Source organism: Erythrolamprus reginae, chromosome 1, assembly GCF_031021105.1.
Source record: "Erythrolamprus reginae isolate rEryReg1 chromosome 1, rEryReg1.hap1, whole genome shotgun sequence".
NCBI lineage: Eukaryota > Metazoa > Chordata > Lepidosauria > Squamata > Dipsadidae > Erythrolamprus > Erythrolamprus reginae.
The window spans coordinates 161,343,556-161,359,186 of NC_091950.1; the positions used below are offsets into that span (position 1 = coordinate 161,343,556).

At 42.9% G+C, this 15,631-nt stretch overlaps 1 protein-coding gene across 1 annotated transcript in view; it reads left to right on the top strand.

Moving 5' to 3' along the window:
• LOC139155472 (protein mono-ADP-ribosyltransferase PARP14-like) overlaps positions 1-15,631 on the top strand; it is a 48,222-nt gene that overhangs the window by 14,940 nt on the left and 17,651 nt on the right. Inside the window, exons 5-9 of the mRNA XM_070730612.1 lie at positions 944-1,180; positions 3,240-5,473; positions 7,951-8,187; positions 9,332-9,553; positions 14,794-14,869. Coding sequence (XP_070586713.1) covers positions 944-1,180; positions 3,240-5,473; positions 7,951-8,187; positions 9,332-9,553; positions 14,794-14,869 — 3,006 coding nt within the window. The remainder of the gene's footprint in view (positions 1-943; positions 1,181-3,239; positions 5,474-7,950; positions 8,188-9,331; positions 9,554-14,793; positions 14,870-15,631) is intronic.

Below are 15,631 nucleotides of genomic sequence, written 5' to 3' on the forward strand. Positions count from 1 at the left end.
TTGTTGGTTTGAGACCAGTACTTGAATACAACTCATCTGTCTCGAACCCATACTGCATTTTGGACATAAATACTTTAGAAAATGTCCACAAATACTTTACTAGAAGAGCCCTCCACTCCTCCACTAACAATAAAATATCCTACGCAATTAGATTTATAATCCTAGATTCAGAAAGCTTAGAACTATGCCGCCTTAAATACGGCCTAAGCATAGCCCATAAAATCATCTGCTACAACGTCCTTCCTGTCAATGACTACTTCATCTTCAACCTCAACAACACATGAGCACATAACAAATGCAAACTTAACCCTATACACTTGTTCTGTTCCCAGGTCTATTTGACCCGGACTAAAAAAAGGTTGATTATAGCTACTTAAGTGTTTTTTTGAATACCTATTACATTGGTATACTAATGTGAATATTCCTGATCATAAACAAATGAGAAATGAAATGAAAATTTAATGTTTATTTATTTATTTTGCTCAGACAATCCCCCCCCCCCGCTGTGTGCAATTGTGTTCATTTTATATAGAGATTAGGCTGCAAGTTCCAAATTTTTTGAATACCTATTGCATTGGTATACTAATGTGAACATTCCTGATCATAAACAAATGAAAAATGAAATGAAAAAATTAATGTTTATTTATTTATAGACCCAGGAACTGAACAAGTGTATAGTCTTTGCACCCAGCAAAAGCTAAGCAAGCACAAAAAAAACTCATAGAAAGAACCTCTCAAATGACGCAATGTTGTTTAATTTCAAGTTTCAGATATGCAGGGAAATTTTTTTACAGGGTCTCAACCTTCGTTTCGGGTCAAATAGACCCGAACAGAACAGCAGAGTTTTTAAAGTAAACCACTCCAAACCTGACTGCAGGAAATACGACTTTCATAACCGAGTAGTTAATGCACATATTTAAGAGCTTCTGATTTCTGTTTTTAGCAGCTGCAAATTTTCTCAAGCAATGTTCCACGAACTACAGATTCCAGCAGTTTAAACTTACAGCCAGACCTCTTGAACTGACTCATCAAATCAAAGTGGAGAACATCCCAGCTGCAACATCCATCGACTACCTAACACTCTACTTTGAAAGTCCAAAACATGGAGGAGGACATGTGTCTGATATTCAGATGTTACCCACAGAAGATTCAGCTCTCATTACATTTGGTGACTCTCAAGGTAATTGTTCTATTTTTTTTTTTTTAAGTTTGCTACTGCTTGGCTAGAAATTTAAAAAAACCTGATGTGGGAAGTTTGGGCACATAACAGCATTGGCCTTGGTGTACGCATAACAATAGAATTTCGAATGGCCCAATTGGCAGAGAAGACATAATAGCTGCAGCCCAGAACTGATTATTAAATCACAAGAGAAAAATTGGAGTTTGTGAGACAGGCGATGTACATTTTGTTGGGCTCTGCTTTACTCCACGAATGTGGTTTGCAGTGTAAAGAAATATGGGTTCAATTATGGAACATTGATCGCAGAGATGGAATTGAAAGTTGTTTGCTGAAAGATATAAGGGTAATACATGGTGAAGGTAAAGTGAGTTTGAGTAATAAAAGATGGAAATAAGTATAAATATTCCCAGATCTAGGTTAGTATCTTTTTGGAGCCCCATCATGTTTTACTGTGATGGTTAAGTCTGGACTGTCAAGTTTTGTTTTACGTTTTTAATTTTTTAAAATTCTGTATTTGGATTTTGTAAATTGCCCAGAGTAGGCAGCCATAATACATTTCATTAATAATTATAAATGTTTCTATTTTGATCAGAGAATAAATCGAACATGTATAATGTGAGCGAAATACGAAGAGTCTCGGGAGAAAGGCAGCATAGAAATCGACTTAATAAATAATAAATAAATAAAAGAATTTTTCAGAATATACGAATATATATGCTCTCTCTGAAGAGTGTTTGGAAACTTCAGATCGTGCTGAATGCGGCCGCGAGAGCAATCATGGACTTTCCTATATATGCCCATTTTTTTCCAACACTCCGCGGCCTACACTGGTTGCCAATTAGTTTCCGGTCACAATTCAAAGTGTTGGTAATGACCTATAAAGCCCTACATGGTATCGGACCAGAATACCTATGGGACCGCCTTCTGCCGCACGAATCCCAGTGGCCGATTAGGTCTCCGGGTCCCGTCCACTAAACAATGTCGACTGGCGGGACCCAGGGGGAGAGCCTTCTCTGTGGCAACTCTGGCCCTCTGGAATCAACCCCCCCCCAAAGATTTGAACTGCCCCCACCCTCCTCATCTTCCGCAAGACTCTGAAGACCGTTTTATGTCGCCAGGCATGGGGAGGCTAATGCGCCCCTTCCAACTAATAAGATTTGAGTATGTATGATTGTGTAGTATTGATTGTTTTTTAATGATGGTGGGATTTTAATTTTGGTTTTAACTATTAGATTTGTACTATACTGTTATTGTTGTGAGCTGCCCCGAGTCCGTGGAAAGGGGCGGCATACAAATCAAATATATTATTATTATTATCATCATTATTATCATCATTATCATCATTATTATCATTATTATTATACACACTGGAATATTAACTTTGGGGGAGGAAAATAGGGATAAAATAATCTGCCTATCTGGCTAGTCTTTTGTCTAGTCAGCTTCAGCACATTAGTTTGCTGCTTTTGAGCCCAGGTGCTTTTTAATCCCCCTGACTGGGGATAAAAGACATTTTCTAAAACACTTCACTTCTCTTTCTCTTCAGAGAGAAACAATGAGTAAATCAGGCAAAGGGAAGATCTCTTTGCTAGCAAAGCACAGAAGATTGCTTCACTTGTTAGTACCACGTTAGGGCTGAAAAAAAGGTGGAAGATCCCTTGTTAGCAAAGGAGGCAACACTTCACTTTTCTCTCTCTCCAGAGAAAAACATTGAGAAAATCAGGCAAATGGACGATCACTTCGCTAGCAAACTAGCGAAGTGATCACTTTTATCCCGTGTTAGGCCTAGAAAAAAGCTTAGTAAAAGCTACATTAAGAGTATAATATGCATCCAAATTTTCAGCCTCTTTTAGGGAGGAAAAAGGTGTGTCTTATACTTTGAAAGATACAATGATCGATTTTTCCAGCTGTGTCACAGGAAATTCAAAAAACTGTATTTGTTTTGTAAATAGTGTACATGGTTTGACTGTTCACTGCATGGAATCTGATTTGTATCTGCTTCTATTCAACTTCTGATACAAATTCTCACTATGTTCTATTTGTGTTTCTTTGGTTTTAGCTGTCCTGACAGTATTGAAAAAGCAACACTCATTAAATGGTCAGTCAGTCCTGGTTTATCCCTTCTACAGTTCATTGGAAACTATTTTGTATGGAAAGGAGAAACCACAAATCAAGATGCCAGAATCTATCAGTGTTCCTTTAGATCCTTATATATGGCAGTTTCTACAAGAAAAGTGTAAATTAATTGAAGAAGTAGAGAAAGAAATGGCCAATTGTTTCTGTGAACTAATATGGCCCCAGGCAGCTTGTGAGCAACCAAAAGTTGTACTGTCTCCCTCAGTTATCTTAGCTAAACAAGGAACCTCCATAAAAAAATTGGTTAGGTCTTGGAAAGATAAAGTTTCTCAGGAGTTTGAATGCATTATGTCAAAATTCAGAACAGCTGAATGCAAAATCATTCCAGAAGCATGGGAGACCATTGAAAACAATTTGTTAAAAAATGTGTTGGCTGTGCCGGATGACTCAAAAAATTGTGTTACTCTAGCTGGTTTTGCATTCACTGTGGATAGTGTGGCAAAAGAATTGAGGGAATACATAGAACATTTGATGAAGGATGCTGAAATAGCCGGGAAAACATTACAGGAAACATTGTCAATTTCCCCAGTGAAGTATGAAGTTTTGCAGCAGATCTTGCGAGAAGAGAATATCTATGAAGAAAGCACTGGGCAAAAATGGTGCTACGATACTTCAGAAAAGAAGTTGAAACTGAATGGAACAGCTACAGAGGTTTACAAAATGAAAGGTGACTTACTAGAGAAGATGTTCAGGATAGGGGAGAAAATTGTCAACATTCATCCTTCCATTTTTCAATTCCTACAATGTGTAGATTCTGACAAGGTGTCAGGGAGCCTGTTTAGGGCAAATAAAATTAATGCTGCCTATGAACTTACACATGATTCTGTAGCATTGGTAGGATATTGTCCTGAAGGTCTCTTAAAAGCAGAAGAACAAATAAAGAAATGCTTGACTCATGAACGCATTATATCGAAGGACCGGGAACTCATCCACAAAAAGCAATGGAAAGAATTAACTAAGCATCTGCAGAAGTTAAACAATTCTGTTGAAGAAAGTGTAATAATTGAGGACTGGGTTGATTCAGATGGAGATGCTGAAATTATTGTGGCTGGTTATACAAAAGTTGTAGCAGATGTCTTCCAGCAACTTTCTGATTTTGTTGAAAGAAACACCCACATGCACACAGTAATTCCTGCTAAGTCAATGGCTATGGTACAATTTATAAAGGAGGAAAAACAGGTTTTTTGGTGTGATTTGAGCAAGAAAGGCCTGCAAATTGATTTTGGGCTCCTGCCAAAACAGAACATTGTCTTGAGTGGACCCAAACTAGTAGTGACAGAGGCAGCGGCGATGGTGGAAGAAATGCTGTCTTCGCTGTACTCTGTGAATGTGGCATTCGATAAACCTGGAGTGAAAGACTTTTTCGAAAACCAGAAACATCATTATGTTAACCTAGTAAAAATGGAATTCAGCTGTTTGATCAGATTGCAAAGAGATGATGAGCAAAATGTAGGACATCTTCAAACCAAGGTAAACTTTAAAAATGGTGTAGTGATAGAAGTCTGTATGGGAGATCTGACCACTTATAAAGCTGATGTTGTGGTCAATGCCTCAAATGAAACACTGAAGCACATTGGTGGCCTTGCCAATGCTTTGCTAAAAGCAGCGGGCCCACAGTTACAAGATGAATGTGATGATTTCATAAAGAAACATGGAGAGTTAAAGCCTGGCCGCACAGTAATCACAGGAGCTTGGAACCTGCCATGTAAACAAGTGATTCATGCTGTTGGGCCAAGGTGGACCAGTTCCAGCAAAGAAAACTGTATACAACTATTAAAGAAAGCTGTAAGAGAAAGCTTAAAACTTGCAGAAAAATCCAGTCATCGCTCCATAGCTATCCCCGCCATAAGCTCTGGCATTTTTGGATTCCCAATAAAAGAGTGCACTCATTCCATTGTAACAGCCATTAAGGAAACCTTAGAAGAATCTTCTGAGAATGGCAGCCTGAAACAGATTTGCCTGGTAGATATGACCCCCCAAACAGTTCAGGCTTTTTCTGATGCTTTACACAAAGTGTTTAAAAGTGGACCACCCCAGCCCACACCGCTCCCTTCTCCATCAGTCAGTCAATTTTTGGAGAGTGAAGAAGATCTTGTAATGACTTCTGATGAAGGTCTGAAAATTATCGTAGAAGAAAAAAGCATCGAAGATGCTACGGTAAGCACTTAAGTTAGAAGAGAAATTTAAATTTTCTTTTTTTATTTATTCAATTTATTTCATTACATTCCTCTTTTTAAAATTTGTATTAAATATGCATTAAAACATTGGACACAGTTTAACCTTTCTGGCAATTATCTTTGCCATAACTACTAAATTATAAGATAAGTATCATATATACCTTACTACTTATATCCATTTAGCCTATTCAGTATTTACATATACAGTGGTACCTCAAGATACGAACCCCTCGTCTTACGAACAACTCGTGATACGAACCTGGGGTTCAGAAAAAATTTGCCTCTTACGAACTTTTTTCGAGTTACGAACGCCAAACCCGAACTTCCGGGTTCGGCGGCTCCTGGGAAGCCGCCCGGCTGTTTTAAAAGGTGACTGCCGGGCTGGGGGGCTTCCCAGCACCCCCCCCAACCCTGAACCCGGAAGTTCGGCAAAAGTTTGGGGTTCGGGGGGGTGCTGGGAAGCCCCCCAGCCCGGCGGTCACCTTTTAAAACAGCTGGGCGGCTTCCCAGGAGCCTCCGAACGCCGAACCCGGAAGTTCGGGTTTGGCGTTCGGCTTCGGGAGGCTCCTGGAAAGCCATGTCTTTAAGGCTCCCCCCATCTCTCGCAAGGGAGGGCAAGGGGTGGGCGGCTCTCCTACTCTCTCGGCTCTGCTACGTGCATTTTCCCTGCAGTTGATCCAAGCACTGGCAGGGAAGGAACGAACTGAAATGCGAGTCAGGAGTCCTGGAAACGTAACAATAAGGGGGCTGGTGGAATAATCATTGGGAATGGGGTGTCCTGGAAGTTGGGATACAGGCTCTCCCAGCCTCCTCATTCCCCCCCCCCCGTTTCTTTAAGTTTTCTTTATTAGATTTGTATGCCGCCCCTCTCCGTAGACTCCTTAAAGAAACGAGAGAGGGGGGAATGAGGAGGCTGGGAGAGCCTGTATCCCAACTTCCAGGACACCCCATTCCCAATGATTATTCCACCAGCCCCCTTATGGTTACGTTTCCAGGACTCCTGACTCGCATTTCAGTTCGTTCCTTCCCTGCCAGCGCTTGGATCAACTGCAGAGAAAATGTACGTAGCAGAGCCGAGAGAGTAGGAGAGCCGGCCACCCCTTGCCCTCCCTTGCGAGAGAGGGGGAGGCTTAAAGAAATGGGGGAGGGTGTAAATGAGGCTGTGAGAGCCTGTACAGGACAGCCCACTCCCAATGATTATTCTACCAGCCCCTTTTTGTTAGGTTTCCAGGACGCCTGAAATTTGTTCCTTCCCTGCCAGCGCTTGGATCAACTGCAGGGAAAATGTATTGTAGCAGAGATGAGAGGAGGGTAGGAGAGCCAGCCACCCCTTGCCCTCCCTTGCCAGAGAAGGGGGCAGCCTTAAAGAAACGGGATTAGGAGGCTGTGAGTGCCCGTATCTCAACTTCCTCGTGAAGTTTTCAGGGCACTAAACAATCACGCAGCCCCAAACCTGATGGAAGAAATGTGCCCCCCTGCCATCCTCAGAGCCCCCAGTGCTCCAGTTTTCCTCTTCTTTAGTTGGCAGATTGACCTCTCTCTACACCGCGTCTCCATTGCCTGCGCTTCGCTGAGGACCGGAGCTCAGAGGCTTGGTCCCCCTGAGCAAAGGGGAAGGAAAGGAGCCTCCCCCTGTTCTCTACCGGCATTCAGGGACCCATACACACACAGCAGAGTGAGAGCCAGGGAGCCTTGTCTGAAGCCGAAGCTCCGGATTCCCCTTTGCTGCCACCTCCGAAAACACTTTCAAGGAGGGTGTAAGCCCTGCCGGCTGACAAGCTGCGAGGCAGCTTCCCACGTGTGTTAATCACCCACAAAGCTCCCTACGCAGCCTCTGCTGTGTCCCCCTTCCCTCCTCCCCCTGTCCCCAAACAAGGATCAGAATGCCGGTTGTCATAAGGCAAAAGGGGCGAGTTTTGGACTTGTACGCATTATTCGCTTTTCCATTGATTCCTATGGGAAACATTGTTTCATCTTACGAACTTTTCACCTTACGAACCTTGTCCCAGAACTAATTAAGTTCGTAAGACGGGGTACCACTGTATACAGATTTCATTCTACTAACATATCCTTTCCCCATACCATTCCCATTCCCAACTGGAGTCTCCAGTGGATCAAAGATGTCTTATTTGTTTAGGAACTGTTTTATCCCTGTGTTACCTTAATAATAGCAATAATAGGTCAAAAATACTCTGTAATATGCATTTCCTGTTCCTAGGCAGCTAATCTTGTAATACATAAAATCATCTTCAAAGTAATTTTAACATGGCTTTGATTCCAGACGGATGTTATTGTAAGCACTATTGGTGAAGATCTAAAGCTGAGCTAGGTAATGGCTTGTGTGCCAGCAGATATGGCTCTGCGTGCCACCTTTGACACCTGTGCCATAGGTTCGCCATCACTGTTCTAATACATAAAATCATCTTGGAAGTAATTTTAACATGGCTTTGATTCCAGACGGATGTTATCGTAAGCACTATTGGTGATGATCTAAAGCTTGGTGTCGGCCCACTTTCAAAAGCTGTGTTGCAGAAGGCTGGAGTTGAGCTTCAAGATGAGTTCCATCAAATGGTCCAAGATCAAGGATACCAACAGAACTGTGTAATTCCAACCCGTGGGCATAACCTTGCCTGTGTTTACTTGTTCCACGTCATAGTTCCACAGTGGGATGATGGAAAAGGGAATGCAACCAAGGTACTGGTTCATTTTGCTGTAATTGTCTTGGAATGTAATGTTAATGAATTTAAAAAAAGATTGTTTATGACCTTTGTTTATAATCTTATGGTTCTACATGAGATTAACAATTCAGGTTAAAGAATAGTGGGAACCAATACTCCCTTTTATGCTCCTAGTGTGTAATCAAGGCAGTTTATTAAGCTCAATGGCTCTTCTACACTGTTAGTTTTAACATTGGTCTTTGTGTGCCAGTTTGTACTGGTTACAAACCATGTATGTAAAATTGTCCATCTTATTCCAGAGTACTTTGTATATTGCTAAGAATTTTAGTCACAAAGGTGCTTTTACTTTTCTTTTAAATTTTTTTTAAATAAGTACACATGCAACAAAGACAGACATACAACAAACATTTGGGTTATTTACAACCCCGTTTCTGGCAGAAGTTATTATCGGATATATAGATAGGCATACATTACTTTGATGTTTAGATTGCACTTTCTTTATTTATACTGTAAATAAAATTACTTTGTTAAATTACTAAACAATATCCCTGAATAATTTTCCTTCAATTCTCATTTCTTTCTTTTAACCAATTATAGAACTAATTCCATATTATGTAATAATCGGAATCCTCTTTTCCTTTCATTTTCCTAGTGATCATGTCCATTTATGTGCAATCCATAATTTTTTAAATGATCATTTCCTCTCTTGGTGTCTCTTTGTTTTTCCATTGCTGCACACAAACCATCCTCGCCACTATCAAAATGTGAAACGTCTTCAAAGAAAAACAAGAAAGTCCAGTTGCCTCTTGAAAAAGGTGCAGAAATGTACCTAAAATTAGTTTGGCTTACCTGTGGATGGATTTATTTACAAGGATATATGATCATAGTTTTTAAATTATTTGTATATACTTGTGAATTAAGTTTATTTGTAAAGGCCAACCGTCAAATTTTTATTTAAAATACCACGACAAATTTGGAATAGTTTATCTATGGGTAGCATGTTTTTCATCGTACTTTTGTTAAAAATGTTGAGGGTTGGTTTATCCCACAATGGGTTGATACCAGAATATATAATATTATGTTGTCTTATTTACAAAAACGTATTGTGTTAATATTGTGCCTTTTAAAGCGTAACTGAAATATTTCTTTATATTTTACAGAAACTTAAAAATATTATAAGACATTGTCTGGAGAGGACCGAAATGTTGTCGTTAAAGTCTATCTCATTCCCAGCCATTGGGACTGGAGGTTTTAATTTTCCAAATTCTGTGGTAGCCAAATGTATATTTAAGGAAATACTAATGTTCAGTAGAAAGAAGAACTTCAAGTCCCTTCAGAAAGTTCATGTTGTCATACATCCAAAAGATAAAGTTAATATAAAGGTAATGTTACTTTTCTTCCAAATAAGAAACTGTCCTTGTTTTTAAGAATCCTTGAACTTTAATAATTGTAAATTTTGAAGTCAATTCTTACAAAAACAGCAGCAGCATAGCTAGACTGTTGGATGGGCACCTACTTCCCCAGATATATTCAAATGTAAACAACATATATTTCGAAGCTACAATGTGATTTGCTTGATTTGGGCTAAATTCGTTCATTTACTATTTTAACAAATAACTTGAGACAACAAATAACCAACACAACTTTCTTGTCCTATTTCCCCCACAAAAACAACCCTGTGAGGTTGGTTGGACTGAGAGAGAGTGATTGGTCCAAAATAAGCAGGTTGGTTTTTCACGGCTAAAATGGGACTTGAACTCATGATCTCCTGATCTCTAGCCATTACACCAAACTGGCTCTCTCAGCAAACTTAATGTTTCATTTTGTTAGGGTTTGTGACATATGTTCAAATCCAGCCAAATGTGGCTTATCCCCTTAACCATGTTTAAACATTCTATGGAATAATGCACATATGACTCTCATCGTATCTTCCATTAAATCATCTCTTTCTCCAATGCACTTGCAAGGAGAGTCCAAGGTGGCTAATACTCTAGTCTGATTGGTAGGGACTGAGTTTAATTTTAATATTAGGTAGGCACCGCCCCCTAGCCCTCCAGTCTAAAAAAACTCAGTTGCAGTAAAGGGACTATGAGTTTCTCCTCTTAAACTTTCAATAGTTTAAAACAAGGAATTTTTTAAGTAAGTTTATTCTAACGTTTCATTTGTTTTTATTACAGGAAGAAAACGACAGTTACAGGCCCCCTCCTTCGCAGCGCAGGGTCACTACCCTCAGAGGGTGACACCCTCAGAGCTGCTGTTCCCCGCAACCCCCCCCCTCGTTCCACAAAAAGGGGGCAATATTTATTGGATAAAGGGAGCTACCGGGTCACTGACCTCTGCAGTCACACCCGGGAAAGAGGAGGCGGTTGACGCTGGGTGGGTTCGGCACCCCCAGTGAACATACCGGGCTGGAACGGAAGGATCCCAAGGACTCCAAAATCGCCATCAAGGGCCGATCCTATTTGGGATGTAAGGATCCAACCAGAGTGAGGGGGAGTCTTTGGTGCCATAACGAGGCGGGAAACCTTGGGAGCAACGGTTGCCTTGGCGACTGGGCGTCGGCCATTTTGGAAGCTCCAAAAGGGGGCGCATCAGCTCACGGCCCATTTTGGAACGCCTGCGGTTGCCTTGGCAACAAGAAAGCCGGACGTGTTAAAAATGCCAAAGAACGGAGGCTGTTTTGAGGGAGGTGGAGCAGAGTACCTCCTCATTAACACGTCACTTGGAGGACACTGAAACCTGCCCTGGAAACACACAGGTGTAGTAACGAGCCATTTACTCTTCCCCACAATGTGCATGCAGCAAGTGGAGGTGCCACGGACTGCTAACACGTTGAATTGCCACCGTGAGTGTTTTAAAGGGAAGAATTATGGCAGATCAAGTGGGGGAGGAATCTACCACCACTGCTAGACCTAACACCCCGAGGGAGAAACCTAAATCAGACAAGCCAAAGTCCAAATCTTCTCAAGGTTCCTCTCTTAGAGAGGCAGAAAAGAGAATCAAGGCACTTGAGAAACAACTAGAGGCAACCCAGAGACAGCTGATACCAGTAAATTCACCATCACAGGCTAGCCTCTCTTTGGGACTTATCCCACCACCTGCCTCCCCCATGATTACAACAGGGGTAGCAGGCTCGGCAACTGATAAGGACTGGTCACCGGATCGCCCTCTCCTACCAGCCCCTCTCCCAGTACCAGAGGCCTGCACCCCTCTTAGACAGACCTCCGTTTGGCCTAACATTCCACCGCTTCCACAAACATCTCATGTAACGCAGTATGGCCAAATTCCAACCGCCACATTTACGCCAACAGTGGCGGGACTGCGCACCTCGCAGGACACATGGCAGAACATGCCCACAGCCCTGCAGGATATCATTGCCAACACTTATTCATATGGCCTGGCAACAGGGGCACAACAATATGTAGCAGCCCCTGCTCCCCACCCAAGAGCTAGAGATCCTTGGATAGTTCAAGCCCCTCCATCCTTACCTGAATCTATGGAGGAGGATGTAGCACCAAGGTGCAGGAACAGCGATGCGGAAGAAGACCTGTCTGTTGAGGAAGATATCCCAGAGCCCCCGGCCTTTATGTGACTTTTTAAACAATCCCTGTTTCGGGTCTTACTGAACAAGGAAAAACAGACCATTAAGGAAGCAGGTGAGGGAAAGCAGGCCGGGACATCAGCCATGACTGTCACAACAGGTGGCCTGTTTAAAGTGCACCAGAGGGAGACAGAACACATCCCCTCATCTGAACTGTTCATAGAAAACATAAAACGACCACGGCAGCACCCGACAGCAGCACATGGTTCCTCTATAGTGGAACAAAAGTTTTACACGTTCGACCATGAGGTTGAAGCCTTATTGGGCTCTCCGACAGTTGACAAACCAGTGGCCAGTCTTGTATACAATGCCTTGGTCCCCTCAGAAATGGCAGACAGTCTGAAGCCCGAGGATAGGAAGACGGAAAATTTAGTGTGCACCAAATGGCGGCATGAGCCCTCCGCATGGCTTCCACAGCCTCGTTCTTTAATCGGGCCACCATTTTATGGATTCAAGAAATGCAGACTAGAGTCAACCCGGAGGACGGGCGCCTTCGACAGGATCTGAACAAACTCCTAGCAGCTATGGAGTTTTCGGCAGACGCCACAGTGATGCAGCAAAGTTCTCCTCCAGAGCCATGGCGGTATCAGTGTCATCACGAAGGATGATGTGGCTCTGAAGTTGGCAAGCAGATGCCAAATCAAAATGGCGCCTGGCGGCCACACCCTTTCAATTATAGACACACAACTATGCATAGTTTACCTATCACTGGAAAGACAAACCAATATACGAACTCTGTTGGACTCACTGAGGACTTATGAAAGGATCCCACTTTCCTTTCTATCAAAGCTATTAGGCACACTGGTGTCTTGTATAGATATAGTACCATGAGCTCGACACCATCTGTGTTCACTCCAGTGGTTTCTACTAGCCTTTCAAAAGAGGAAGTCCAGCCAAACACACAAGAAAGTCACCCTCAACCCCTAGCTGAGAAGATCTCTTCAATGGTGGGCCTCACCAGCGATTCAAGAGGGCTCATCTTTCCGTGGACACACCCTAATAACGATAACAACAGATGGCAGCCTGACAGGCTGGGGAGCCCAGGCCTCTGGCCAAGTGGCCCAGTGCCTTTGGATGCCACAAGACCTGCAAGTGGTGAACACCAATTATCTAGAACTCAAGGCAGTATCCTTAGCTCTACACAGCTTTGTCCACCTAGTCCAAGGACAGCATGTCTTAGTCCTTACGGACAATGTTTCAACATGCTCACACATCAACCACCAAGGAGGCATGAGATCCCAAAGGTTGATGCGGGAATCAGAGGCACTTTTCAGGTGGGCCGACGTTCACCTTGCATCCCTCACAGCAGAACACATCTCCGGTCAGGAGAATGCTCAAGCGGATTGGCTAACCGCACGATCATAGATCCGGCGGAATGGTGACTAGAACCCAGAATTTTCCAGGAAATAACCCGTCGGTTCAGCCACCCGTGATTTTTGTCAACATCAGGGAGTGGACCCCCAAAGGGCTTCTCCGCGCACTGTATTGATTTTCCTTCAGGCAGGTTTGGATAAGGGTCTCGCTCCAAACACTCTGTGCAGTCATGTAGCAGCCTTATCCACCATACTCGCTCAGGACTACTACCGCCCCCTAACTCGTCATCCGTGGATCAAGGGTTTCCTGAGAGGGGCCTCTAATGTCCGACCAGCAAGACTGCCTTCCTGGTAGCAATCACGTCAGCAAGACATGTCTCAGAGATATAGGCTCTGTCGGTAAGATCGGACCTTTGCCAGTTCCATCCAGACTGGGTCGTCTTACGATGGGACCCGGCCTTGGTACCAAAGGTAAACTCCTGGTTCCACCGAGCCCAGGAGGTAGTTCTACCAGACTTTTGCATACACGGGACTCATCCTTCTGAGTTAAGGTGGCACAAGTTAGACGTGCGCCGAGCTCTAAAAATTTACATACGTAGGACACAGTCATTCAGGACTTCAGAGGCCTTATTTGTGTCATTTTCGCAGAGTTCTAGGGGAAACAAGTTTCATCTCAAACAGTTAGCCGCTGGTTGCGTGACTGTATTGCTGAGGCATATAAAGCGAAGGGACACCAGGTTTCACAGGGAGTGACTGGACACTCCACATGTAGCGCAGCCGCCTCGGCAGTTTGGACCACGCAAGCATCCCTCAAAGACATCTGCAGGGCAACTACATGGGCGGCGCCATCTACGTTTATTAAACACTATCACATAGATGCCTTTGCCTCATTGGAGGCAGACTTTGGGAGGCGGGTGTTACAAGTGGTATGCTCTACTACAGCGCCCCTGGTCCAGCCTATCCCTCCCTCTAACAGGCTTAGGCATATCCCACGTTGGACTCTCCTTGCAAGTGCATTGGAGAAGGACCGTTGAACTTACCTGAACAGTCTTCTCAATGCACTGCAAGGAGAGTCCAAACCCTCCCGGCTTTGGGACCAGGGTTGTGGTATTCAGCTAAATCATTATGGGTTGACAAGTTAATATTTGCTGTCTAGTTATTTAATAAAAAATTCAATGGTTTGCTGCTCCTTTGTTTTGTTATGGACTGGAAGGCTAGGGTGCGGTGCCTACCTAATATTAAAATTAAACTCAGTCCCTACCAATCAGACTAGAGTATTACTCACGTTGGACTCTCCTTGCAGTGCATCGAGAAGACCGTTCAGGTAAGTTCAACGGTCCTTTTCTGAAAGATGAGAATCAGTGATGTCTTTCAGGACAGTCAAATCAAGTAGTTTTATCTAGAACCTCATGGTTTTTGGGGGTAATGGTGTGTGTAGCAATTTTGCCATAGTGTTTTAACAGAGTTAAAAGCTTACTGGCTTCCCCCTATTCTGGCAGCTGTTATATTTTATTGATGTTGGATGCATCTAGTAGTAGCGGCACTCATTGTATCCAGGGGTATTCAGTGACATTGTCCCTCAGGATCCCCAAATGTGCAAGTTCACTACCATCCGTGCCCTTACTGAAACATTAAAAGAATGGTTCCATAGTGCTATTGTTCCTTCTTTGCATAGTTTTGGAAACATGTGGATAACTTTCCCCACTAGGCATTTACAAAGTTTTTTCGAACTGGGATTGAAGATCTTCTCAAGGTTGTGCCAATGAACGATGAAGAAACAGCAGGTAATGGGTGGGCTCAATGGGTCAGACTTTTTTCTCCACCTTTTTCTTATGAGTTTTAGAAATTTACAGTATTAGGTTCAACTGGGATGTAGCATGAGAGATATGTGGACAGACCTTCCTTTAAATAATATTGGTAATAGCTACTAGATGAATGGAAGGACTACATTTACAGAAGATGTTTTATATCAGGGGTCCCCAACTCCTGGCCCACTAGTGGGCCTTGGCCTGTTTGGAATCAGGCTGTGGGAGTGGGGTGAGTGTATGTGCTCGCCCACTACTCACATGTAATCATTCTCTCTCCCTCCCCCCTTGTGCCATTCAGCAATGCTGGAAAGGTTGCGTAAATCTCTGTTTCAGACTTCATTTCAGAATGCCTCTGACCACATATGCTAAGCAATAGTGTGTTATGTTTGGTTTTGGTAATGCAGTATATAAATACATCTAATGTTGTTTGTGAATCGTAGCTTAGTATGGTTTATTTATTTGTTTGCATCCTGCCTTTATTATTTTTGCAAATAATCAAAGGAGGTAAACTCCTCTTTTCCCAACAACGCCAACCCTGTGAGGTGGAGTTGGACTGAGAGAGAGTGACTGGATCAAAATCACCCAGCTGGCTTTCAGGCCTAAGGTGGAAGTTGAACTCACAGTCTCCCACTTTGTAGTGTGGTACCTTAACCACTAGACCAAACTTATGATTCACAAACTAGACTAGAATGACTTGTTCAACAAATCCTTGATGATTATAATATTTATCTGAGTTAT